General features: G+C 39.4%; 1 protein-coding gene across 9 annotated transcripts in view; it reads left to right on the forward strand.

The window, feature by feature from the left end:
• The window catches only part of SERGEF (secretion regulating guanine nucleotide exchange factor), a 149304-nt gene that overhangs the window by 19576 nt on the left and 102015 nt on the right, over nucleotides 1–27713 (forward strand). For all 9 annotated transcript variants that reach the window (XR_007907246.1, XR_007907245.1, XR_007907247.1 and 6 more), the window contains one exon: nucleotides 12402–12562. Coding sequence is in view for 6 of the 9 variants with exons in the window: in XM_051804334.1 (XP_051660294.1) it covers nucleotides 12402–12562 (161 nt within the window). In the remaining 3 variants the exon portion in view is untranslated. The remainder of the gene's footprint in view (nucleotides 1–12401; nucleotides 12563–27713) is intronic.

Raw genomic sequence — 27713 nt, forward strand, 5'->3', positions numbered from 1 at the left:
TTGCTGCATTTTATGGCTAGCCATATATTTAGCAAATATAATAAACAAGGTCAGATACATTAGCAAGTATATGGAAGATTGGAAGGTTATGGGTGTGAAAGTTCTGATGGGACCTTGCTGGCACCAGAGGGTCAGTACTAAGCTATGAAGGATGCTAAGAAGTGTAGATTAGTTTGAATTTATGGAAGAGTAGAAAAGCTAAAAGGGAAACCCCCGATCTCTAGCCATTTGAAGACCAGCTTAGCTGATCACAAAGAGATAATTATTTGTCTGACAGTATTACAGTCAATACAAGTTGCCTGTAACCCTACCATTCAAATTGGAAAACAAAAATATCTGCCTGGTTATGATGTGTGGACCATATATGGGAACTCTTTCTGCCAAAAGGATTTTGTTTGAGCTCTCAGCAGCATTTACTAAGCTAAGCATTACTAAGCTTAACTTCTGAAAGAAGCTGTATATGTATGCACAATCTATGCATGTAAGTGCATTGATCTTATTTAACCTTAATAGCATTTTAAGGCCATTAAATACTTGTTTTCATAATCTTTAAATGACGTTTCCTGCTTAGTAATTAATTATTCAGGCTTAATGCTCACTAATGAATCTTACTATTTGAACATAGGTAATGTGCTTCTTAAGAGCTTAGTGGCAATTGAGTACTTCTGAAAAACAGTGCTTTTTGGGACTTTTTTTTTAAGAAACTAAAAATAAATGGGGGAAAAAACCCCTACAAAACCTATCTGGCTTGTTCTATTCATGGTTACCTTGAAGTAATTTTCAAATAATGAATTTGAGTTAAGATACTATAGGATACATGAGATATATCAGCAGCTGTGAATTTCGAGTACCAGATCTGTAGTCTTATAGAATGACTCTTTTTCCCCTTCTCTGATACTTGGGAAGTATAATGAGATCTGCCAGGACAGTGTATCCACTCGATTTTTATTTGGTAGCTAGACTGGTACCTTTGATTCTTTAAATTATTCCAGTTGTGAGGAGCCATAGAAAGATCTAACAAATCTGCACTGAAAAATTTCGGTTGGCCATATGTATTTCTTACATAAGAGTGTAAGTTGTTCGAGTGCTAGGAATGGCTCTGTGATACTATAACACAAAGTTTTATCCCTGTCTTAAAAACTATGTGCAATAGGGTATTTAATAGGACACGAGGTTATAATTTTTGTGCATTTGTAAGCATTCACCTGACTTGGCTGGATTTTTGAGTGCTCTGAAAATGCCATGGCCGACCATGATGTCTGTTTTACCCCTTTTAGTCTAGTACATACACAGGTGTGGTTAGCAACTGATATTCTTTAGTATTTGTTGTATTTATTTTTTTAAGCAAAATCAGGTTGTTTTTTTTCTGTGCTGTTCTGTGACTTAATTTCCGTAAAGATGGATGACTTTTTAATACAGTGCATGAAAAAATATCGCTTTACTTATAAATATTGTTGAAATCCAAACCATATGATTAATTTCTCCTATATTGTAGGAATGTATACTGGTTTTGTTTAACTTTGAATTATGTTGGTGTTGATCTCCAGTTTTTACTCTGTCAATATATTTTGGATACTAATTTTCTTTTATAATTATATGCATGGAAATGCAGACTGTGAGGGCACTAACACCCAGGATTAATCTGGTAGCTTGAGAGACTTGCAACCAAAAGCTAAAGAGGGCCAAGCCAACAAACTTTTAAGTCCAGGGAATAGGAACAGATGTCAGTACATGCTGGATCTGTCTGCTCAGAGAGGCACAACCCAGAGGCCCTGCAGCAAGCTCCTCTTGGTAAGTGAGGCTCAGTCTCAATGGCACTGAAGAACAAACAGATCATTCCTACTCCAGGGAAAATTCTGAAGGGGAGTTTGCGAGCTTTTTTGCACACTTGTTTTTTAAGTCCTCTTTTGTATAGAAAGAGAAAGAGCTATTTCAAGCCCAGTTTGTGGTGTGGTAGTTGAAACTCCAGCTGAACTCCCTCTGTTTTTGTAGTTCCTATTTGGACTTCACTGTCTTTCAGTGTATCTGCATATATTCTGTGTTGATTCCAAACGACTGAGATGGAGCTCTGCAGGTGAAGCAGAATTACATTTTCTGTGTTGCTTAGGATACACTTTAGGTTTTTGGGATGTTCTGCTGGATTTAAGAACTTATGTGGTTCAGGTCTGCTTTCTTCTCTGTCTGGTATTATGGGGCCCACAGTATGTGATAAGAATAAAATAATCACAATAGTTTAATTTTTGGGGACAAAGACCTGGATGATAAGAAGGTGTTAGCATCTGATTCATGCAGAAGAGAAACCCTAGGAGGGGTGGGATTTCCTGAGGTGACTCATGCTCACTTTTACTCAGTATCATTTAACTAAAAGAAAAATTCTAAACAGCGTTGTGAAGTGAAAGATCTATTCAGGGACAGTGCTTTATGTCAGTTTTGGTAAGATCTTTTTATCATGAGTATAGGAAATCCTTTCTTTCTAGAATTTCTAAAAACTTACCTTTTTAAAACTGCCCAAAATATAGATACAGAAACACCTTTAGGAGTATGTTTTCCTACTTGTCCTTTCGTTTTGGCATTTCTCATCTTGGGTTTTGGACCTTGTAACAGCTGATCATTGGTAGGAATTTGCCTGTACACAAATGTATTTTTTCAGGCTTGTGCCTGCTAGTGACACAGCGACCTGGAGCCAAAACAGTTCATTTAAGAGAATATGGACAATAAAACATCGAGAAGTGAAGGTCAGGCTGTGGAGACAGTATAAGGGTGGCAGTGTGGATTACTGGAAGTGCATTGGGGTCGAAGAATCATCCTGACAAGTCACGTAGTCGTTAAATGCTTTTGTCTCCTCTTGCTTGCTCACTTTGCTAGAGATAAATAAAGCAAACAACACAAACAAACCCAAAACACCTGGGCATGCAGACAGGTAGAAGCTGATGGTTGAAATGTAATGAACAATGCTGATGTGTCTAATTTAAAAATCTCGGGAAGTTATTTAAAATTCCTCTAATTCACCAGAGCTGTGTTGAAGCAAAGTTCATCAAAACCTGGTCACCTGTTTTAGTGCAGGAGAAAACCGGTGGTTCCTCTAGAAGCTGTCCTGTCTTGTATTCTGTGAAGCATGAATAGGAGGGTAGTGCTTCTTTTGATAAGTATCTGTTTTAATGTCAGGGAAAAGAAGGGCTTGAAAAAGCAGGAGCTTTTTGTTCTTCATTGCTGTTCCCTCCTTACTCCTAAGGAGAAAAGTTCTTGTTTCTTCTCTCTCTCACTTTCAAACCTAAACCCCTCTTATTAATTAACAGGCAGCATAGCACATCAATGCTTGTATTACAGCCCTGTTAATATACATCCTTAGGTAATCTTTAAACACAGATGTACTGGCACTGCAACCAAATACAGATGTTATAGTTATATAGAGGTAGTTGTAGACAGCTACTGCTTCATTGGGTAGATATCAGAAGTAAATCTCACTAGCATAATTCCCTCTTGGCATAGAATTTCAGGCTTTTTTTTACAGGGTGGACTTGCATTAATTAGTAACATTCCTAAGATTTTTCTAAATTTTTAGACTTGCCTCCTGCTCTGTGCCTGTAGCTCTGAAATGCTGAAAATATCTCACAGTCAGTCTCCTAAAATGTGAATTCTAATGAGTTAGAGGTCTGAGCTGGAACAAGAAGGCAGGAGTCAAAGGGAACTCTGCTAGCTGGATAGCATGCTTCTGTATATGATGGAATTTTTTCAGACCATAAATGGCATTTGGATATTTCCACCCTTATGCAACCATTTACACTTTTGCCCACTCGGTCCCTGCAGTCTCCTTGATAATAAGTATCTTGCCCATGCACAATTCAAAGTGGAATTTTGTGTTGTTTTTATCCCCCCCACCTGCCCTTAACCTTTCTTGGGGGTAGAGGGAGAAATAGGGGTGATATTCCCGAGGGAATATGTCACCTTATTGCTCATTATTTATCTCTTGACTTCAAAGGGCATGAATTTTTCCTTCCCATCCTCTTTTAGACTGTTTTGTTCCTCCTGTCAGTGAGAACGCTCCTCATTATTTGAGGTGAACAGCCCACTCTGTCTTAGTCAATTGTGTTTGCTGTTCTAATGGTTCTGAGTCTGAACAAGGGGGATGATCTCCTGGGAGGCTCTGGAGGTGCCATTGTTGGGTTTGTGGTACTGTTCTGTTCTTTGTTCTTTTTTTCTTAAGAACAGCACATAGTTAAGGTTGAACTCCATTGTGTGTAGAACTCTACTGTTTCTGGAGTGACTTGAGGAAGTTAAAGCCACTTAGCAAATCACCTAACACTTTATTTTTATAATGCTTTCTATTTCTTTGTTGGTATTGTGATTCTTCAGAATCATGCATGTCTGAGGCTTGTTATCTAGTGAAATCTCTTGTGCAAAATGGTCTCTGATTATTTGTTCCTGGGAATGCATCTCGTGGACAACAGTGGAAAAAGCCCAGTTCTTCAGGCTGCCATTCCAGAGCATTTCTTTTGCTATTTTTGTGTCTGCCTTTTCACAGCACGCCCTCGAGTCTTTTGACAGGGTAAATATTAGCACTGGGAACTTAATTACCTTCACTTTGTTTATCTCTTGTAGACAGATGCCTGTTCCTTCTTAGATTGGTTCAGATGGCAATGGGATATTGAGAGTAGCAGGATTGCTTGCATACCCCAAGTTAGGCAGATTCACAAATGTTTGCAGCAGTGGACCTGGAGGTAAGCACAGGTTAATGCTTTCCATAGGATGATTTAGAAAACATGCATATATTGCAATTTGTAATCTCTGAATAAGATTTTCTGTAGCACTGTACTGTGTTAAGTCTAATGGAACAAGACCTGAACCTTTGCCTCAAAGGGGATAAACTTCTAAGCAGTCCGTTTACAGACAAGAGAGTAGGAAATCAGACACAAGAAAATAATTGTGAACACATAAAAGCAGGTACCTTGTATTTTAATAGTTCAAGGGTGTTGCTTTTCCAGAAAGAATTGAATAACTACTTAGAAAGGAATATCTATTCAGTTTTCTGGGGAATGTTAGAGGAAGAGGTGCTCAGCTGCAGAAGGAAGGAAATTCCAGGTTAGGGAGGCCTGTATGGAAGAAAGCATATAACAGTGCAGAAGGGCATGGAGATATAAATATAGAATGTCAGTAAAAGTGTATGACTCATACTGCTGTAGTAGCATAGTGCAGAATTTAGTTGCAGAAGTACAGAACAAAAACCCTATGGTATACTATGATGCATTTGCAGATAGTTTTCCATAGCTGGTTAATGTTTTATGCATCCTGCTTTTTTGGAGGCATCACCAAATTGTGCTTTTATTTTTTTCCCCCCTTCTTTTTGTTAGGACTTTGTTTTTAGATGAAGAGTTAAGTCCTCTATTGAACCTTGAATGCAGCCGTTCTGTTTGCTGGGTAGAGATGAGTTAGATTTGTTTTTAATCATGTAACTAAATTTAGCCAGCAATCTGCATTTTAAGGCATTGCTATTAAAAGTCTAAAAGTGAGATATGTATCGTAGTTTGAATTTAAAATGAGCCAGAGGCACAGCTGGTGAGGCAGTCATGACTCTAATCATGAGTGGAGGGAAATGAGAAGGGAATTTTCTCATCTTGCAGGATGAGTGCAAAGTCTGATAGGTGCTTTAAATTCTACCCTTGCCCCCAGCCCCCTTTCCCAGCTTTATTTCATGATTGCATTGACTTCATGACTTTCCCCCCATTTTCATTTTTTCAGTCAAGATCATATGTCTGTTTGATATCAGCAGTATGAACACAAGTTCACAAGCATTTGAATTCTTATATTTTAATTTTTCTTTTGCTTCATTCAGAGCTTTGTATGGTACTTCATATTTCCAATCTCTCCTCTAAAAGAAAAATGGCATTTATCCCATCTGAAACCCAAACCCAGAGACAGGACTTCCAAGGTATCTGGAGAGTCTTGGAATTTGCCGTACTCAAAAGTTATTTTTGTTCAGTCTTTCAGAGCAGTGAAGCATTCTGTTAACTATGTGAATAATCCTATTGAACAGGCATTGCCTGTCCTGAGACTTAACTTGGTGTTGACTATGGAAGCAAAAAAGAAAGAGCATATGTGGTTTTTAATGAATGGAGGTCAAAGGTCTTTAGATGTTTCATGATGTCCACAGTCCTGGTAAAGGTGGATCTGTTGGTAAAGTGCATGACAAACTTAGCATGTCATGGAAACTACAGGTTTCTAGTCTGTCATAGGGAATATTAAATTGACTTGATACACTGCCTTTAGCAATATTTGCTGTGCCCAAGCTCCCATTTCCCAAGGCCATTTTTCAACCAGATCAATTCCTTGGCTTGGTTTACCTTCTCTGTCACAAAGAGTTCAAGCACGATGAAGGGTGGTGGCCTAGTGGGGAGAACAACTATTCTTTGGATCCAAAGTTTCTCAGGCTGTCTCCATGTAAGGTGCCTAAGGAATTCTCAGTCTGTGCTTTGAATATTTTAGTCTGTGTTGAAAGGATGTCACGGTCTTGGTGTCTTCTCTTGGTGAGTCTCACACATCCTTGTGGCTTTACCTGCCTGGCTGAGTATGTTTCATTATATCACATTGTCATACAAGTCCTTGGATGTTCAATGTCTTGATATCTCCAGGAGTCTTTGAAGAGAGATTGTATGATTTCTCCTTTTATTTCTTTTTTTTTTTTTTCTTAGCAGGAGGAATGGATCACAGTGAGAAGCCAGTTGTTTGCTGGATCACAGATGAGCCTCTAAGTCAAGTGGTGTGAAATCCCCTGTCTTGCCCACATGCCTGTGGTTAAATTGATCACCAGATTTGGGGACATCTGATGTGGCTCAGAATGGCAGAAATTTTTGTCCCACTTGAAGATTATAGGAGTTTTAAATGACAAATCCATACCTATTGCAGGAGGACTGGTTCTCTTTCTGTGACACCTGTGGCCTTTTGTTGAAGGTTTAAACCTATTTACAGGGTGCTTGGAAAACCTTGGGAACTGCAGCACGTTGTGTGGATGCTCTGGGGACTATTCTGAACCAGCTGTGTATTGCAGCCTCTGACTGCAGAAGGCTGGAAGTGGCAATTGAAATATCTCTGGTTTTCTGTTGCTGTCATCTCTGAAATGCTTTTGCTGCCTTGTTTGAACTTCCCTGATGAGGCATGACCTCAATACCATGCATAGATTTGTGTTTTAGTGATACATTTTTAATAGCTGTTATGAATGAATATGGAAAAAACTCAGGAGTGTGCCTTATTATATGAAGTTGCAGAAGTTTGTAAGGAGGTCATAGAAAGAAGATGTGTGAAGAGATGTGGACAACTCTGGTACACTGAACTCCTGTGTAAGAGGATCAAGGGCCATTTAAACCCTTGTACTGAAACCATGCACAAGTACAGGTGTTATTCTGCAGGGATGGTAGTGATGCCTGGTTTCCAGTTGCTGAATTAAAGCTGTCTTCAGCCAAGAAGGAATTAAGGATGGATAGATTAATGTTTTTCTGTAAGGTTGCACTGCACAAAGGCTGTTTCTAGGTAGATGAGGAAGTTTCTCAGAAAGATTGAAGGACATTAGTGATTTTCCTGAAGGACAGCAGAGATCTGTAGATGTGGGAGAAGTGTTGCTCTGTGTGGGGCAGGGAGGAGGCAAGAGGCAACTTCTAAATGTCAATTTTTAATGCCTGCCCCTGTGAATTTTCATGTGAAAGGAGGCATTAGGGATTTTATATAGAACTTCGTATTTCAAGTCTGAAATTAAACATTCAGTGTGAATATCCAGAGTTCATTTGAAAAGTAATCGTTAAAGCAACTGTGAATTGAGATAGCCTAGATGAACTCTTTCATCTAGTATTTATGAAAGATAGTTCAAAGCTTGCCTGGATACCAAATAGAGACTTCAAGGAGATAACACTAATGCAATCGTGATATTATCTTTAAACAGGAAAATTGATACAAAGATAAATCTTAATCTAGTGAAAATAAGTAAATTTTAATGTGCCTGTTTGTCTGTTGTGTTCTACTGAGAAACCAACCTATTTTTAAAACTAAGATACTTATTTTCTTATTGCTAATTCTCTCCAAATACTTATGTGGCTGAGCAGATTGATTAAGAAGGTGCTAACAGGGAAAAATGACATACTCTACAGCCTCAGCAGCAGGAAGAGCTATAGTGTCAGGCAGGAAGCAACCAGAAGTGCTTTATGCAATGTTGCTGGATTTGCAATACTCCGAAGGCTGCGAACTTGTAATTTTGAGGCCATTCTCAACTGTCTGTGCTTTGGACAGAAGGATGATGTGAAGCAAATGCAGAAGGGCCCTTCTGGTAGTGGTTTGCTAGTGTAGTGCTTGGAGCACTTGAATATGTATGTACCTTCATTTGTATTCTGTGAGGGACACGAGTGTGTGTTTTGGATGATTTGGTGCTGTGTGTACACTGATGCAAAATGCTGTGTTTACAGTTCAAAGAGCACGAGGAAACTAGATCTGTATGATCACTTAGAATTTCAAACAGTGTAAAATACTGTTGTATGTACTGTTTACTTAGGGAACTGTTGGGAAGTTTTTCTTAAAAATCTTCTCCCCCTGTCTTTTTTTAGCTTTCTGAACTGCTGTACTGTATGGTTCATTCAGACTGTACACTGGAATGACACAGGATGCATGAATTATGTCTATTACTCCCTAATTCCAAATAGTGTTTGGAATGCTCTAGCCTTTAGGTGATGTAGCATTTGCTCCTGAAAAAATGAGCAGTTGCAATAAAGTCCTCTGGGACAATGTAGATGTTCACAGTAGAGGAGTTGAAGTGTCTTTTGGAATTGGAGCCTCCATGCTCAGAACATGACAAGAACTACGTCTTAGGAAGCTTTGTTAGTATCTTAGAAGAACTTGAAAAGCTTTCTAACGTTGTGTGCTATGCTTTTTTCTTTCACGAAAGTTGTAGAAATAACTCCTGCCTTTTGTATGCCCTCTTATTGTATAGAGTCTGGTATGAAATATCTTTTTTTGATTTTTTTTTTTTCCTTTTTTCTGATGCCTCAGCCACTTCCATGGCTGATGTACTCTGTCCAGTTGACTCATCATTGTGTATGTTTTCTTGACTTCTAATTAAAATCTGTTCTAGTCTAATATTAGACCATCAGTCCTTGTTATATCACCCTTCATTCTTAAGTAATTCATCCTGCAACCTCCATACTCTGTATGACTAATGTCTTTTTCTTAAATATTCTTAGAACATTTTAAAATACCATCTATATTATAAGTAGCACAGTAGCAATACCTCTCATTACAATTGCTTAACACTTTCTGTCATAGCTCAGTGCTTTCTTTTGCTTAGGATTTTGACAAGACTTTAACCTTTGGCGGAATTTTCCATGCACTGGTGTTTGCCTCAGCCTGAAATTTCCACTTGAGACTGTTTTTTTATTTTGTTCTGTTTGTTTGCTGAAAGTATAATCAGTATTTCATAGAGAAGGCACATCTAAATCGACTTCTGTTACTTGCACAGAAAACTCAGATTTATGTACTTCCTTCTATTTTTTTTGTAAAGGATCCCTAGGCAGATGTTTTTGGCTGAAAAATGGAAACAATTGTCTATTAGCAGGAGACTGTGCATGGGAGGGGGAATGCTCACTAAACAGGAATAAATCTGGGGAAGGAATATCTCTCAATAAGAAGTGATAACTGAATTGATGAGTACTGAGAAGGAACTGGTTGTTACCTAATCTTTAGGCATTCAAGAAATTTGTCCTAAAAGCAAAAATTAATTTATCTGGCTTTAATTTTTTTTTAATAGATGTTCTCCATTTTTTCCTTCTAACAACCACGTGAAACTTTTTTCCCTTATAGTGGCAAAAAGGAAAAAGATAATTGCAATGATTTCTGTCGGTAATCAGAAACCGTTTACATTCTCCTAAAAGTTCTGTTTGATTTTGCATGTGTAAGTAATTCTTTGCTTGCTTGTCCAGTGAAAGAAAATAAAATCTGTGGATGGAAGGTGTTTTATTATAGCTAAGCATTATTTCTGTTTTAATCCTTCATACATGCTGCAGTCTTCAGTTCCACTCTAGCAGTACCCTGATGTGATGATGCAAAGGATGATTTTCCTTATATGAGTGGCTGGTGTTTCTTGTTGTTCTTCTTGGGTCCAGACAGAGAACCAGATTTGGTTGGGGAAAGAATTTTTTTTCCCCAAAAAGTAGAGTTGAGAGAAACTTTTACTACCTCTGTGTACAGGATAGTGTTATGGACTGTCTGTGAGGATGTGGGTCTGTATTATCAATACACTACTGGCCTTTTCAGAGGCCTTGCAGGTTGCTGATGTTTTTGCCTATGGCACTTGATGCTTTTGGCTTCTGAGAGCTGAAATGTTTTAATTCAGCTGTGGTCCTAGGGGTCAATACAGCAATGTCTGGGTAGGGCTTGAGAGCCTGTGGTATATTGGTCATCTAACTATATGTTACAGAAATTCTTTCTGGCTTTAGATTTCATAAAACTCAGTTTCAGTTCCTGTAGTTGCTGCAAAATAGAGCGGCCTGCCTAACATTTCCTAGTCCACTAAGAGGGTTCTAGATAGGTGCAGCAACCTGGTCTGATGTAAAAACCAGAAGGTTAGTCTACATTTAAATTTACTGTGTACATGCTGATGTAGGAGTTTTGCAGTTTTTGCAATTGCAGATGTTTTTAGGAGGGATCTATATAAATTACGAAGTAAATATGCTAACTTTGGAGCAAGCATGTTTTTTAAACCTCAAACTGTATTCCTTATCTCTGTAAGGTATATTAGTAGTTCTCTTAATGAAACTTATTTTAATCCTTTAACCTAACAAAATGTAGCTACTGTGTTAAGAGACCTCACTTGTACTGAAAGTAGTATGTGACTGGTTTCAGCTTTTCCCTGAACTGCTGGGAAGCTGTGAAGGAAGAAATTTCTTCTGCCCTTGAGAGAAAAGGACAACTAATTTTATCACTTAATTATTTCAGGAGAAACATTATCAGTGAACACAGAGAATGCATCTGAAAAACTTGTGATGATTGGCGAAGAAATACCACTGCTAGCAGATTTGTAAGGAAAATGCATATACTTGTTGTGTATATAAACTGAGGTTTCCAGTTTATTTACAAAATACATTATCACCTTAAACTCCCCAAACCAGGAGTGCCAATCTGTGTCCCTGTCAAGTGAGTTTAACAGCATCCAAAGGAAAAGGGAGTTGTTTAGATTTCTGAAGATTGGTGTTTTGGCATCTGTTTAGAAACCCTTCAGTTGTCATCTTTGGTGACCAGTACCCCCTGTGCCCAACCCCTCTGTGGGGAATGTAGGTACTGACTGACAGGGAGAAGAGCCTGTGTTTAAGCAGACTGGCTTGACTGGGTGGTATTTTCCCCAAATCCATGTAATTTGACTGATAAACTTGATGACTGGAGTTCAACTCTGGAGAGCAGTTTGAGGCTTTGCTGAAGTGTGTACATAACTCAAGGTCATTGCAGGTTTCTGTCTGGGCTGGAATGTGGGTTGCTGCTTCTCCTTAAAACCAAGTTGAGAACTTTAACTTATGCTGTGTGTATATAACTTTTTTAATTGGAAGCCCAGGAGGGATAGCTTTTTATGACTTACCTGCAGAGATCTAGTTACTTCATTAAGAAAATAAAGCTGTCACTTAGTATGATTTTTTTTTTCTTAATTCTGGGAACCAAAGCTAAAAGCATTGCTTTAAGGATGTTATCCATACTGGAGAATGGCATTTTGGTGTCAGTTCTGCAGCAGTGGTATAATATGTGGAGAGAAAGGTGAGCCATATACTGCTGATTTCCTTTGAAGTTGTGTTTCCTTGGTCAGCATGTGATTCCTGTGAAAACAAACCAGTGCTTTTCCAGTGTTTAATGACAGTTGTGGTGATGTTCTAACTAACCAGCTGCTGTCCTGAGGGCTGTTACTCTGCTAACAATAGTAGTGACAGAAGGTAACTTCTATCAGGAAGACATCAACTGTATTAAATACAGGTCATGCAATGGATGTCCCTATGGTAAGGACTGGGAATAGAAAAGAAATGTCTTTTATGTATCAGAATAAACTGTTTTATGTGTGCTTCTGTTAACCTAAAATATGTCCTCTGTATAACCAAAGTGTATATACTGTATTCACAATATCCAGGTTATGCAGCTTTACTGACATGGTTTTATTTATAGCCCAGGCCACCATACAGATGTTATTCTGATAGAAAACAAGTTAATAGAAGTATATCATAATATCTTGAGCTAGTAATTAATGTTTTTTTTCTTCTGCTCCCAGAAATAAGTTTTCACTAGGCTTTTGAAGCTGTAGGTAAAATGCATTAAGAAGTTCTAGTTTTGAATTGGTATCCACATGTTCCAGAAACTTAGTGAATAAGTAATCTTGAATTGTGTTTTCTGTTTAGAAACTGGCAAGGTTTTCACCTGGGGCAGAGCGGACTATGGGCAACTTGGAAGGCATGCAGTGGTTCCCGACGGGCAAGAGTTGTGCACAGCATCTGAACAATGCTTGGAGCTGTTGTGTAACATCCCTGTTTCAGTGCCTTGCCTAAATGGAGCATCTCAGGTAAAGAAGAAAATTATCATTCTCCCCACCTTTCTTTTTGGTGCATTAAAATAATCAGAACAATTTCCTAATAGAACCTTTTCAAATGCTGCAGCACAAGCCCTTGCTGCTCTTCCTGTAAGCTCAGAAGTTAATATGATTCAATTATTTCAAATATTTTAAAAGGATTTTGCATTCAGAAACTGATTTTTTCCTTGGTGGAATCAGAATTACCAGTAGCAAAAGATGCCAAGTTCTCTAATATCAGGAGGATATGTGTGTGCAGGAGACAGTTGCACCTGCAACACAGTGTAACAGATGAGGTGGGACTCTGTCCTGTTGCAACCCTACTTTTGTCTGTAACTCCAAAAAGCAGCACCCTACAAATCACAAATGGTGGTCCCTCTGAGCCAGGGGAGAGACTTGCACAGCCATATAAACAGTTCTGCTGGGTTTTACTGCAGCTTAGAAGAGTGGAAATTCCCAGTACTGTGTGGGTAGGAACAAAATGTTGTGGTGTGATTGAGACATGTGGTTCATGGCTGATCCAGGTCTTCTGCCCAGTATGCTTACTCTTAATCTGTTATGATGCTTGATAAATCTACAGTTTGAGGTGTAGGGTAAGTGAAGAAGGGGAGACCGTCAGGAAAGCAGAGATGGGAAAACAGGTGATAGAAGATGGACTTTGTTCAAAGTGCAGCCTTGTTGGCTTAATATTGGATTACTGATCTGTCCAGGTGCCACTCTCAGAGTATAGTTATCTAGGGCACTAAACTTTAGCAACGGGTTAAAGAAAACCTGTAAAGCTTCAGAAGAACAGCCTTGTTCTCAAAAAGGCTGAAGAATTAAAACCAACCAAAAAGTGCTCCAGCCACACAGTCCCAAGTTGCCAAAGGCGAAGGCAGGGATAGGGAAAATGAAGCATTGCCTGCTATAGGAGAAGACCAGGTTTGAGACCATTTAAGGAACTTGACAGTGCACAAGTCCGTGGGATCTGGTGTGATACATCTGTGGGTCCTGAGGGAACTGGCAGAGGAATTGGATAAGCCAGTATCCAGACATCATCTGCCTGGACTTGTGCAAAGCATTTGGCACTGTCCCACTCAACATTCTGTATATAAACTGGAGAGACATGGATTTGATGGACCACTTAGTAGATAAGGAATTGGCTGGATCTTTACAGTCAAAGAAGTGATGTCAATAGCTTGATGTCAGACTGGAGACCAGTGAGGAATGGTGTTCCCTAGAGGTTGGTATTGGGACCAGCACTGTTTGCCAGTGACAGGGACAGTATGATCAAGTGCCCTCTCAGCAAGCTTGCCAACAATACCATCTATGGTGTGGTCAATATGCTGCAAGGAAGGGATACCATCAGAGGGACCTTGACAGCCTGGAGAAGTGGGCCCATGTGAACCTCATGAAGTTCAACAAGGCCAAGTGCAAGGTCCTGCACGTGGTTTGGGGCAATCCAAGCGCAAACACAGGCTGGGTGGAGCATGGATTGAGAGCAGCCCTGAGGAGATGGACTTGGGGATGTTGGTGGATGAGAAGCTTGGCAGTCACCGGCCATGTGCATTTTCAGCCCAGAAAGCCAACAACATCTTGGGCTGCATCACAAGCAGTGTGGCCAGCAGGTCAAGGGAGGTGATTCTGCCCCTCTGCTCGGCTCTTGTGAGACCCCATCTGGAGTGCTGCATCCAGCTCTGGGACCCTCAGCGTAAGAAAGAGGTGGACCTATTGGAATGAGTCCAGAGGAGGGTCACAGATATGATCAAACAGCTGGAGCACCTCTCTTATGAAGACAGGCTGTGAGAGTTGGGGTGATTCGTCCTGGAGAAGAGAAGGCTCTGGGGTGACCTTATAGCACCTTCCATACCTAAAGGGGGCTTTTAAGAAAGATGGGGACAGACTTTTTAGTAGGGCCTGTAGCCACAGGACAAGGGATAATAGTTTTAAACTAAAAGAGGGTAGATAAAAGGAAAAAATTTTTTATGTTGAGGGTGGTGAAAGAGGTTGCTCCAGGGAGGTGGAGGATGCCCCATCCCTGGAAACATTCAAGGTCAGATTGGTTAGGGCCCTGAGCAACCTGATCTAGTTGAAGATGTCCCTGCTTATTGTAGGAGGTTTGGACTGTATGACCTTTAAAGGTCACTTCCAACTCAAACCATTCTGTGAAGGTCTTTGTAATGGTTTAGCCAATGGCCTTTCTCCAACCTATAAATAATAATGCTACAGCTTTAGCTCAGGCTGTATAAGCATATAATGAATATTTCTTTACCTTATAACATCCTTGAGTGGCTTTGGAGGTTTTCTTTTCATGTGGCTAATTTGATTACAGAATAATTTATCCTCAAGCATAAAGATGATCAGAAAGAAAACCTGACTCAAGTTGTTTGCTGTAGTGTGACACCACATGCAACTTAGACTGCATGCAAACCATTTTCTTGTCCTTTTAGAGTCTGAGAGGCAGTGTATGAGTTTCATTAGGAAGAGCATTGCCAGCAGGTCAAGGTAGGTGATCCTACCCCTGTACTGAGGCCTAGTGAGGCTGCATCTGGAGTGCTTTGACCAGTTCTGGGCTCCTCAGGACAAGAGAGACATGGAGCTCCTGGAGTGGGTCCAGTGGAGGGTGACAAAGATGGTGAGGGGACTGGAGCATCTCTCTTACAAGGAGAGGGGGAGAACTGGACCTGTTCTCAAGAAGAGATGTCTGAGAGGGGACCTTATCCATGTCTATAAGTCTCTGAAGGGAGAATATCAGGAGGATGGAGCCAGGCTCTGCTCAGTGGTGCCAAGCAATAGGACAAGAGGCAACAGGCAAAAACCAATGCACAGGAAGTTTCACCTGAATATGAGGAAGAACTTCTTTGCTGTGCAGATAACTGTGAACTGGAACAGACTGGCCAGAGAGGTTGTGGAGTCTCCCTCACTGGAGATATTCCAGAAGCTGCTTGACACAATCCTGTGCAATGTGCTCAAGGATGACCCTGCTTGGGCAGGGAGGTTGGACTACATGACCTGCTGTGGTCCCCTGATCTTACCCATTCTATGATTCTGTGATATGGCAATTGACCTATTGTCAGGCAATGTGCAGGTTCCGTCTGGGCAGACAACCAGTCGAAAGGTGTGCATTTCCCTGTGGGGTAGCTGGCTGTCAAAATTCACAGGGTACAAAAGTACAGGTTGACAGCTTCAGCTGCACTGTCGGTACTGCATCTCTGCCTCCTGGTAGTCTCCCATGGCAAGACTTTGGTTAGAAGAGTTGACCTCTTCTCTTTCCCATCATCAGTGTTCTGTGGATGTGTGCACTCTCAGAGGTGAACTGGAGCTTCAGAGCCCATGATGCTGCACTAATGAGTAATTTGTTTAGTCATTGTTGAGTCCACTGGGTCTCAGACAGCTTTCTTACTCATTTTGATATGGGTGTCCCTACTTTTTTGTCATTAGTTATCCGTAGACAACTATTTCACACTGTTTTTCATCTGTGCTTTGTGCAGTGTCTCAAGAACTTAGTTCTGTCATTTCTCAAACAATACAAAGCCAAGGTAGTTGTAGCTTTTGCACAGGGGAACTTGAGCTTGGCAGGACGAGTGATCCATGAAAGTGAAGGGATGCGTTCAGGTACATTCCTTGAAAAGAAAGAGAAACAACAATCTCATCCTTATTCTGCTGCCCTCAGCGCTGTTCCTCCTTACAGACCTGTGAGAGACCTGATTTGAGTGATTAGTGATGGCAGTGTTCTGGAGCAGACATCATTCTTTGCAGAGATAACAGCACGAAGATGATTTAAGAGCATCATTTGTACCCTAGGAGGAGTTGTGTTGATGAGAAAATTAAAAAAACAGATAGTAAGAGCCTAAATTGTTTCACTTCAAGATTAAAAAATAGTGCCAAAGCAAGAATTTATACTTGAAAATGCATTAAATTGCAGTATGTAGACTATGTAGAGTGAGCTGTTTTTTGTTAACACAAAAGTTATCCCTTTTTCCATTTCTTGTCATATGGAGACAGGGTTGGATTTGAGAACTGAATTAAAAGACATATAGAGAAATTAGTTGTTTTTCATGCTTACCTTGAATCAGCAATTCCAATTTTTGTGTTTAATGCAGAGAGACAGTTTAACAGTTGAGGATTACAACTAAAGATTTTTATCCATGGTCTGTTTTTATAAATCAGTTCTAATGATTCAACTGAATTTTTGGCAAAGCTCTGGTCTGCTGATTGCTTCTGCACTTCAGTTAATATTGTTAAAGCCAAAGTGGAGAAACTAATCTAAGGATTAGAGGACAGGATGAAAGACGCACTAGTTTACCTCAAGGACAGTGCAGGAAATTTAACCTCCTATGTTGCTCCTTGTCTCTGTGCCCATGGCTTACCTATTTTCTCCACCAAAGACCAGGGATTCTCCTTTCTTTGAACTGAAATTGTTATAGTGTCTGTGTCTGCCGCTTCAAAACCTGATTTTTGAAGTATTGTCAGTGACCTATTCCATTGTGAGTTTGACTTCATCTGAGAAACTCATTTGAAAACACTGACCTTGAAAAATATGAGCACTTTTTTCTTTATTCTGAAACAAAAGAAGAACAAAAGTCTGAGTTTTAGCTAATTATCCACTAATCTGAGTATGGTTTTTTGGCAGTTTTAAGAGTGCGTGGAGGTTCCTGGTGTTAAATGTGTTTAAAGTTTTTGCATGTTGTGACTGCAGGTCTATTTACTATTTTCTTCTCAGTGCTTTGGTGCATATCCACCATGGAATAGGCCAAGGCACTGAGAAGAGGCTGTGTGAGACATTATGCATGCAGTGCTCTTGTGTTGCGGGGCGTCCTTGATTGGACCTCTTCAGAACATCTGACTCATCTGCCGCCTGATGCGCATTCACATCCACTGCTCTTCAGATGAAAGGACAATTAAATACAAACGGCCCGAAATATGATGAGTCTCTCTATTTAGCAGATGCTACAAAGACCTGGTTTAATGTTTCCTCCTTGTCCAAATGCTTTTCCAGTCTGTTTGATATTTTTGGGGCTGTAATAGCTGTCGTTCTACTGTTTGTGGTATGTTCAGCGTGTCATTCACATTGCAGCAAACATTTGCTGCAGCAATAAAGAAGCGAAGAGTCTCTGTGCAGTGCTGAATGTTTCTTGCTAAGCTGGATGGAAGGAAGGGCTGCAGTTATTTTGGATGTGCATGGCTTCACATGGAGCCATGTTTTCATCATATCCTTTTCTACTTAAAGCAAGCTGTGTTAAATCACAGGTTTCTGAGGAGGGATCTCTGAAATTGAAAAATAACCGTCACTCAACTTGAATCTTGATGGTGGATGTAGGCACTGGTTGTGTCAGGGAATGAAAATAATTGATAAACTTGTGGCAACCCATGCCTACTGTGTTTATCCTGATCCTACTGTGATCCATAGTTCCAGTGTGTATGTTCCTCTCAGTGTGTGTTCATCCCGTGCTATACAGATTGCTTTGGATCCACTATATGGTTCCTTTTTTTCAGAGAATGGCATCATGAATACCCACATTCTCATGGCCCTTTGCAGTCAAAGTTTACTGCTGTTCTTTTCAGTGGAGTTGCAGTAGGATGTCATTTTTGTTTGTGTTTGAAAGGTAACTTTGGTTTTAGTATGTTCTTGGTTTTTTCCTTTTCCCCATTCATGTTGCAAAATATTAAGCAACTGCCTACAAAAGAAATCTAATCTATCTGCTATGATGGCAATTAATTGTTTATTATATAACTGATAGGTTAACAAATAAGCATAGTTATTACCTTAACATGTAGTCACAATGATATTGATGGAACTTTTTGTTTAAAAAACCCCTGAAACTGTTTTTGTAATTTTTTGGCTTCACAGGGAAAATTGTTAGAGGCCTTTTTGTAAGTGAAGCTCTAGTTGAGACTTTAAAGGGTATTAAAAGAAATAGCCTGATAGTATTACATATTATCTCTGTGCTGTGTGTGTGGGTTTTGAATATTTAGTTGTTTGACTGGCTACTGTAAATTTCTTTATTTTGAATGTTCAAAACAAGAGGTTTATATTTTTGTGGGAGAGAAACAACAAGTTGAGCTTTCCTAAACCAGATTTTACTGGTCGGAGTTTGAGAATATATGTGTAGTAACTGATCCAATAAGCCCCTTAAAAAAACCCGCTTTGGGTGGTAGGGAAGGAGGCAAAAAAGTTGAAGTGATGTGGAGTTTCTCACTTGGTAAGCAAGTAGTATGTTTTTGTGTATTGTGGTGAGGTTTTTTTGTTTGTTTATTCGATTTTTTTTTTAATAGTCATAAATTGGTGTCTTTTACAAGTTGGTCTTGGTCCATGTCCTTTGAGAAATGGCATTGTTGAATCTTCCTTGATTGATTTTGTTATGCTGTTTTGGAGATGCAATGATGAAAATTGTAACATAGGGATGATCCCTTTAATATTCTTGTATTGAATTCTTGTCTTATCAATTCATTTTAAGTGACAATAAAGGAAAATAAAGGTCATAGAGAAGTGGGTTCTGAGTACAACTCACTGTGCAAATGATAAATTGCAATTAAGGATGAAAAAAAGAGACCAAATTGTTGAAATTATTATTAGGAGGGAAAAAACCAAACAGGATGTATCAAAAGATTGAAACTACAGTCTGCATACAAAATACAGTGAGTCTGTGTTTGATTAGGTGTGTTTGTGTGCTCCGCATGCCCTGTGTAGGAGAGTAACACTAATCTTGGCAATGCTGCAAGAACATTGAGAGTTTACAGTTATGTCACAGGAAATGAGGAAATGGGATTTATTTCTTAGGTCAGTTGGTTCCCTCTAGTAGGAAATTGAGAGCAGTACCAAACTGCTGAAATCCAGATGCAAGTTTTTGGCTAGATAGCCATCCCACTTATTCTGTGCTTTTCTTATCCCATTAAGACATGGCTGTGGTTTGTAAAGAATATCTTATGGCCTGGGTAGAGAGACATTTAACATTCATAGCAAAGTCATTTCTGGAAGTTAAGAATAGCAGTGTGTTATAAGGAGAGGCTAGTTCACCAACTCTGGGTCTGTACATTTTGGAAAGCAAAGAGGAGATGATACTGGTTCCCAGCAGGTGCTTTCTGTCATCCATACCAATTTCTCTGCAGCTGGAATTGCAGAAAGGGAGGCAGGAAATCAAAGTCACACCAAGTGAATGGCTAGGGAGAATTCCTGCACTACCTTTTGTGTGCCAGAGTGTGTATGCTGTGTGAGTACAAACTAGAGGTTTTCAAATTATCACTTTTGCTTATGAGGGTTGGTTTAAAATGACCAAAATTGCTCTGCTAGGGTTGTACTGTAGCACTGAAGTAGCAGCCAGAGGTAATGCTGCTTTGTATGGGAGACCAGGAAAGGTTGATTTGCTGACAGATGGGGTGGTGTAGGACAGGACTAACATGGGATGAAGTCAGAAGGTGGAGACCCACCCAGCATGTGATGACAGGTGTTACAAATGTGAGTGTGGGCAAGCCTTAATCTTCATAATTCATAAATTAATTTTCCATTTGATGGTGTGTTGCAGTTAGAATTCCAAATGAATACCTCACTTGGAGATCTCTGAAAGTATCGGGAAAATGAAAAGAGACTAAAACTATTTGCAGTGGTAGCCATGGCTTGTGCAGACATGCATCAGCTGTCAGTTGTGAGGCCCTAACAATGAGACCAAATTGGCAGCTGTATTTAATGAGCCTGTTAGCAGCAAAATGACTAATCTAAGTTGCCTTGTTGTAACTCTCTGATCTCCATATGCTCATAGAATGTTCCATAATTTAAAAATACTGAGTGGGTCCCATCTCTCTGCATAGATTGTTCTAGTAACAGTGCACAGCTTTGAGCTCAGAGATAACCTGTGATCCAGCTCATTGCTCCTCTGAAGGATTTCTTCACACCAACAAATGCCACAAATGTTCAGTAGTGCCATTCACATGCACGATGCGGTTAATGCCTGCTAATTAACCGTGGGCAGTGCCGCAAAATTACTTTAAAAAAATGTGCTTGGTTTTAAGACAAAGTCTTTGCAAGCAACAACCTTGGAAGGTGACGACTGTTAGTGCAGAAATCCAGTTCTGCCTCACTGACATGATTTTGCTTGCCTTGTTTATCCATGAGGAGCCTAAACAGAAAGGTTTCAATGTAAAATGCACCCAACCTAGTTTAAGGTGAATCAGATCTAACCCAGGGTATGTGCATGGACATGTTCCAAATCCAAGTGAAAATATGGTTTGAAGCAAGGAGTTGGTGGAAAAGGCCCTAAAGCATGCAGTTTTTCATTTTCAGTTTGTCATTAGAACTGTTACAGAGAAGGGATTAACAAATCAATGCAGGCTAAAACGAGAGAAAATCAATAAGAAACTGTAGTGAACTGGAACAAAGCTAACAATTTACAACGTTCTCTGCAAAGAAATCTCATCCATACCTCCTTTTATGGATGGGAAAACAGTGCCAAAACAATGATTTCAGGTTGGAGTAATTGTTTTTTACCTGGCTGACCCCAGAACTTTAGGTCAAGAAACTTCTGGTGTGAATGCTACTTATATGTTGATGAATTTTATTGGCAAGTTCTATAACAGTGGAATCTTAGGGAAAAATAGTCAAGGAGAAATATATCATTTAAGTTACCCTCATAGGAATTTGATGGAACACTCTCTTTAATAGTTTTCTTCTTTGTATTAGTAGAAGTGACTTGGTTAGTTGTTCATTGTTTTTCTGTCTCCTTTTCTTAAGAAAAGTGTTACTTCTGAGAAGTTATCCCTTAATAGGTAGGATGCATTAAGAAGGTAGAGAATATACTGGACTACTGGGTAGTGTACTACAGGTGAATGAGACTGGAGAGATATTAGTGGTAGGTGAATGTGATGGGAGAAATCTTAGTGGCGCCAGCTCTGCCTGTTTATTGCATTTTAACATTGGTCCTTTCAAACTCATTTGTCACTGTGCAGCCATAAACTCACCGAGGCAGTGCCAGCACACAGACTGCTTCTCCCTGCTTTAGGGATTCTGGATTTAGTTTGAACCTGGGTTATGCTTTGTACTTTTATGCTAGTGATGGTGTTTGTTTTCATTTGTCTGATGTTTCCAGCTTTCACTTATCAATGAGTCATTTAAGCTGTGGGCCCTGCCAATCTTTCTGGCCTTTGTGCTTATGTTGTAGGTTATTGTAGAGCTACTGTTTAGTGGAAGATTCAGAAAAGAGAAACTTGTGTTTCTGCTGTGATGCTGAAGTTATTGCTATGCTGTGGCACGCAACGAGTTTCCAAGACTGTTTTACTGGGTTGCCAGCTAAATAACAGATACCTGTGTGTCCTCCCACCTAGTGGCTCATCTCCTTTGCCTGTTGGCTGACTTCCTCTAAGTAAAGCTGAATTTGTCAAAAGCAGAAGCTACTTCTGAACTCTGTGTTTTTTACATGGTCTACTATAGCCCATGCCTTTGCACCAGCAATCCACCAACAGAACTTGTTTGTGAAAGGAGGAGGGGGAAGAAAAAGTAAAAGTGGTGTATCTAATCCTGTGAGAACAAAAATGCTAAACTATCTCCTGTTTTAAAACTTGCCTAAGGGTTTATTCTTAGTCTTCTGGCAGTTGATTGCTGAGGTCTCTATAAATTCACTGCATTTTACCAGCAGAGATTGCCAGATGCCAGCAAAGATTGCAAAAAGCTATGCTCTCGTTGATGCCTTGCAGGTTTTTTTATCATAGAGAAAGCAAATAAAAACCTTATAAAGAAATTTTTGTATTTCATTGTCAGAAAAAATTTGACAGTTCCTTAGAGACATGGTTTCAAAAACACCACCTTCTATACTTTGCAACTTTAGCTCCCGTTTTCCTCATTCTTTCTTCCCCAGGTGTAAAGCTAATATAAACAATCCCTCAATCCCTTCCTTGGTAACAAGTGCATCAGGATGCAGTAAGGAGTTCTTAGGAATTGTTTGTTTCTCCACAACATTGTCTGGCATAATGTTGTGCTCTTAAGTGTTAAATTATCAAGTATTAAATAGCCAGATTTCTTAATGGTAGTTGCTTTGGTGGAAATCCCTTCTATCCAGCTTTATTTAAATTGCCAGAGTTTTCCTGCAGCCTCCACTGTTAGTTGATTTTGAAAGTGTGAACCCATTCAAAGCCTTGGAAATCTGAGTCATTGGTTTATTTCTAAAGCAAGAAAAATAAAAATTAAAAAAAGAAAAAAAAAGAAGCCAGGCTCTGCTGGACCTCACAAGAGATTACTGGGGGAAAGGGATGAAAGCCATTTAACAATGTCTAAGAGATCTCAGCCACTTTAATACAGTTGATGATATTATGGTGTCTGACATGTGATTAATTGCTACGACAAGGTACATATAACAGGTGTATATAACTGTGCAATTCCTTTATTGCTTTTGTATATGCCAAGGTGATATACTTTGTGTTTGTAAGTTCTTCATTCTCCATACAAATGCAATCATAGGATAAGACTTTTTCTTCTTGATTCTTATTCCCTTCTCATGCCTTCTCTGTTTGGGTCCCTAGTTTGATTTCTCATGGTTTTGTGGTGTGAGGTTTTTGGTTTTTTGTTTCATGTCTGGATGGAAGAAAATCCTTTTTCGTCAGTACTTTTGGGAAAGGATTTGTGACTTAAATGCACAAAAATAAATTCCAGAAATAGAAAACAGTGAATTGATTTTTATTTTCTTTGACTTCTTGATCTGCTACTGCTCCCTTTTTAGTATTTAGCCACTACAAAGAAGAGATAAAGGCATTCTGATTTTTCTAAAGATTCATTACTTGCTGTGGTAATACAGTTAAAATGAGGAAGGGGCACCTACTTTTGGAGTAAATAGCTCTGTATAAAATTTAAACAATAATTGGTTTACAATTATTAAAAAAAAAAGTGACTTTTGGGAGTACAGTCACAAGATTTTTTTCAGAAATTTGTGAGAAAATAAGGACAGGAAGTGAGATAAAAAGCATTAAAATGTTTTTAATTATGTGAATATCCAAAATTCTTGGCTTAAATGTATTTCTTCCTTGCCACAAAAACCATGTAGGGAGATGGCTCTTCTCTAACGTGTGTCACTGAAGTCTTCCCAGTTTGTGCAGTGGATTAGATCACAGAATATGCCAAGTTGGAAGGGACCCACAAGGATCATCAAGTCCAACTCCTGGCCCTGCACAGGACCATCCCCAAGAGTCACACCATGTGCCCGAGAGTACCATCCAAATGCTTCTTGAACTCTGTCAGGCTTGGTGCTGTGACTGCTTTCTTGGGGACCCTGTTCCAATACCCAACCACCCTCTGGGTGAAGAACCTTTTCCTAGTATCCAAACTAAACTTCCCCTGACACAACTTCAGACCATTCCCTCAGGTCCTGTCGCTGGTCACCACAGAGAAGAGATCAGTGTCTGTTCCTCCTCTTCCTCTCATGAGAAACTTGTAAACTGTGATGAGGTCTCCCCTCAGTCTCCTCTTCTCCAGGCTGAACAGACCAAGTGACTCCTCATATGGCTTCCCCTCAAGGCTCTTCACCATCCTCATTGCCCTCCTTTGGATGCTCTGTAGGCTACTGTGATACCACGTGAGTAGAAATTTTTCACCTGGATGCATACAAGCCTCCTGAACTCAAGCAATGTTTGTGCATTATGGCAACTTTTAAGTCCTGCTATTAGCCTTTTCTTGGTGGGAAAACAATACTTTTGGGCTCAGCTGTTGTACCTGTGGTGGTAAGTTCAACACCTCAGACTGGTGAGCAACGCTTTGTAATGCTTTCATGCTATCAGAGCACCTTGAAAACTCAGAGGATGAGAAATACCAGTGTAATGAATTTGTTGTTTTCTGGAGAACAGAGGTATCATCTTGATTCTTTGTGGTTGTTATATATTAAAGCTCTGAAAAAGCATCTTAGAAGTCTAGTCCAATTTGCAGTTTAGCATACAGTCATAGCTAGTGAAGGTGCTGTGGGGCCTGTGGGGTAGAAGCGGTGGAATTGTTCCTGAATTGATGTGTGGAGAGCATTACATGTTGGCTGCTGGCAGCTTGGTCAAATGCACATTTCATGCACTGTGCCATTGGTTGCTCTTATACCACCTTGCTTAATACAGTGTACAAGTATCTATTAGGGATTCTGCTGTAGATTTGTTAGGCAAATCTCTTTCTCAGCATCTTGGCAAAAGGCAATCTTTTCACCTTTAGTGGTCCATCTTGAGCACTTGTATGAGGAACTGATTCAAGTCTGAAGCCTCTATTTGATCCTACCCTTTTTTTCATCTTCTTGAATGGATTGTCGGACAAGGAGAAAAACAATTTATTAAAACAGTTCTTATCAGTGTTGGAAATATGGGTATTTGAGAGCATAAGTTTTATTACTAATGATCTTATCTTGAGCTTGTAGGTGTCAGCTTGTCTCTTGAAAATTTAAATTTGCAATGTTTGAAAGGATTACTTTGAAACTGTATGCCAGTTTCTTTAGAACACAGAGATTGGTGGTTTTTTTTTTTTGCTTCACAGTAAGTCTAATGTTTTCACTGGGAATGCAAGTCACAGGTTGTGGTGGGAGGGGATGTTGTCAGTCTTCAGAAAACAAAAATTCATAATCTTCTCTTTTGCTGTTTCATGGCACCTGTTGTGATTTGATTCTTCTCTTTTGAAAAAATACAAAATATTATTTCGTGGTTACTGTATAAGTAACCTTAAATAAATGAGAAAATGGAAATCTTTTGACAGTCACTTTTTAAGTTTTACTGCATATTTCTATGACTTCTTCCTTTTTAATACTGCTGATTCTACTCGGTATTTGTATCTGGGACCTCTGTCACACAGAGTTGAGGCTAAGAAAAGTGTAGAGACTTGTAGGAATGCATTTACGTGGTCCAACTTTCTCCAGAATTTTTTTTGTTCACTTTTCATGTTAGACCTAAATCTCCTAAAGAAAACATAATATTGAGATTTGCAACTTCAGAGAACGAGAAAATGCTTGGAAGAGAGTAATAGAAGGCTCTCTTGATTCAGCAGTTTCCATTAAGTCTTACAGGATTAATTTGCTGTCTCTGGTTTTCCTTGCCACAGCAAGTTTGAAAGGCAGACTGCTTGGAAGGCGTGAAAATCAAAATGCTCATGTCTTTTTATTTAGAAAGATTAAGATGGTATTTGTGAATTATGGTGATGGCATTTAATAATCTTAAGATACAAATGTTTTAACTTAGCTGACAAGCTGTTCAGAAATATGAAATAGGATTTGATGTGGTTTTAATGTCTTTCATGTTTGAGAGATAATGTGCCCAATCCCCATCTTTCAAACAAATGAGGACAGAGCAGTATCCTGTTTTGCTTTTCTGCATGGTACATGGAGACCTCTACAATGTCTTGTGGTCCAGTAAGTTAGGAGTGCACTGACAGTGTTCAGGGTCTTCAGGGATGACTGGTTTTTTGTGTGAGGCCTCTGTTTGCAGTCTGACTGGCAGAAAGCCAGTGAGAAAGGAGTATTTATTTGCTTATGTTGAGTTTGTGCTCAGCATGACATGCCAGAGAGAATTCTAATAACGTCATTTTATCTGAGGACTTCAAATTTAGCAATGCTAAGTATGTGAGGGACTACTGATGCTCCACTGCTGAAATTAAATATATGTTCCAGGTTGCTCTTTTAGCTTATTTTTTTGACTGTACTCTCCCCCTTATGCTTTATTTACTGGCAACTTCTGTTAGATAACCTGTGTTACTATAGGGATTTCAAATTATACTGCTGTTGATTATCTTTTTGGCAACAGGTGACATGTTCAGAAACATCTCTTCCCATTCAGTGAGACTGCATGTACGTTCTCATTGACTCCCCTGTGGCTGAAAGAGAAACATTTTGCTTACTCTTCTTTTGTAATTATGGGGCTAAGCAGTCTATTTTTGTAGTTTGAGGAATCAGGACCAAAATCTGAAATGGTTTTATTCATGTAAGATAAATGTGATTAATTGAGATGCCTTTGTATTGTATGCTTATACATTTAGTGAGAAAAATGCTTAATATGCCAAGTAGCACTCATACTTGGATTCCATTTAACTTTCTTATTTTCTCTGGTATTCAGTGCTGTGTGTTGGCTGATATTCAGGGAGAAAAGGGATCAAAAACATTAAAACACTTGGAACGGTGATGCTAAATTAGTTTTATGTTTGAGCTAGCAAAAATGAATCTATGAATTCTAGTTTTGCTCTTCAGTTGAGGGTATTTTGTTGTCATTTACTTAGTAATTTTTAATTAAATTCATAGTAAGACAGAGATGTCAGAAGGAGTAAAAATGCAAGTGTTGTGTTGTTACATATAGTTTACATATACGTAGTTATAGTTGAAGGAGATTGATTTTAAGGAACTGGTATTAGAAAGCCCATGGTCGTTACATTTGTCGAAGTTGCACCTCCCAACAGTTGAGGTAATTTGCTTGCACTTGTAATTTATTTAACAAAGATCTCTCATGCAGGACCATAATCATTACACATGCCTTAGCTTAAGCTTCCTCCAGAGGTATTTTGCTGCTGTGTATTTTCCTCTGTTTCTTTCTCTTGCCCAAGAGAGTTGTTGCTGTGTAGACCTACTGAGAGCCATCTGGTGTGCCTGCTGGGAAGCCAGAGCTGCACACCTAAACAAGCCTGTCACACTACTCACATTTGTCACAGTGCTGGACCTGCAGCTGTGAGAGATGGCCTGCAGAGACAACTTTTTTACCTCTTTTTATAATGCATGTTTGGCCATAAACTTCTGGCTACTTCAGTGCATTGTTTCTTAAAGGCTTTCTCCAAAGTTCAAGCAGCTGTAAGCAGGTGTCCTTGGCATTTGAAAGTCTTCAAGGTCTCCAGTGAATTTGGACCTTTTGGGCATTCAGGCCTGCCAGTCGCTATTTTAAGGGCACTTTTTATCTGTATACTATACATCCTTCTGCTTTTGGAAAGTAGGAGCTTCTATACTGTAGAAACCTGAAGATATGGCTACTTACTCATTCTTTTTTTTCAACTGAGGGCAGTACATCAAGGTGAGATGCAGTAGCACTTTGTTTCCCTTGGATCAGAGTAAAACTTTTCAGTTGAGTTTTAGAGGTGGCCTGCCTTATCTTTAAATTATGTTTTTCTTCCTCTGGCAATGTAAATTTCCCCCATTCTCCCCTTGGCACTTTCTGCCACCAGAGTTGCTGAAATGAATAAAAGACTTAGTGG

This window comes from Manacus candei, unplaced genomic scaffold, assembly GCF_025592945.1.
Source record: "Manacus candei isolate 608988 ecotype Guabito, Panama unplaced genomic scaffold, ASM2559294v1 h1tg000060l, whole genome shotgun sequence".
Taxonomy (NCBI): domain Eukaryota; kingdom Metazoa; phylum Chordata; class Aves; order Passeriformes; family Pipridae; genus Manacus; species Manacus candei.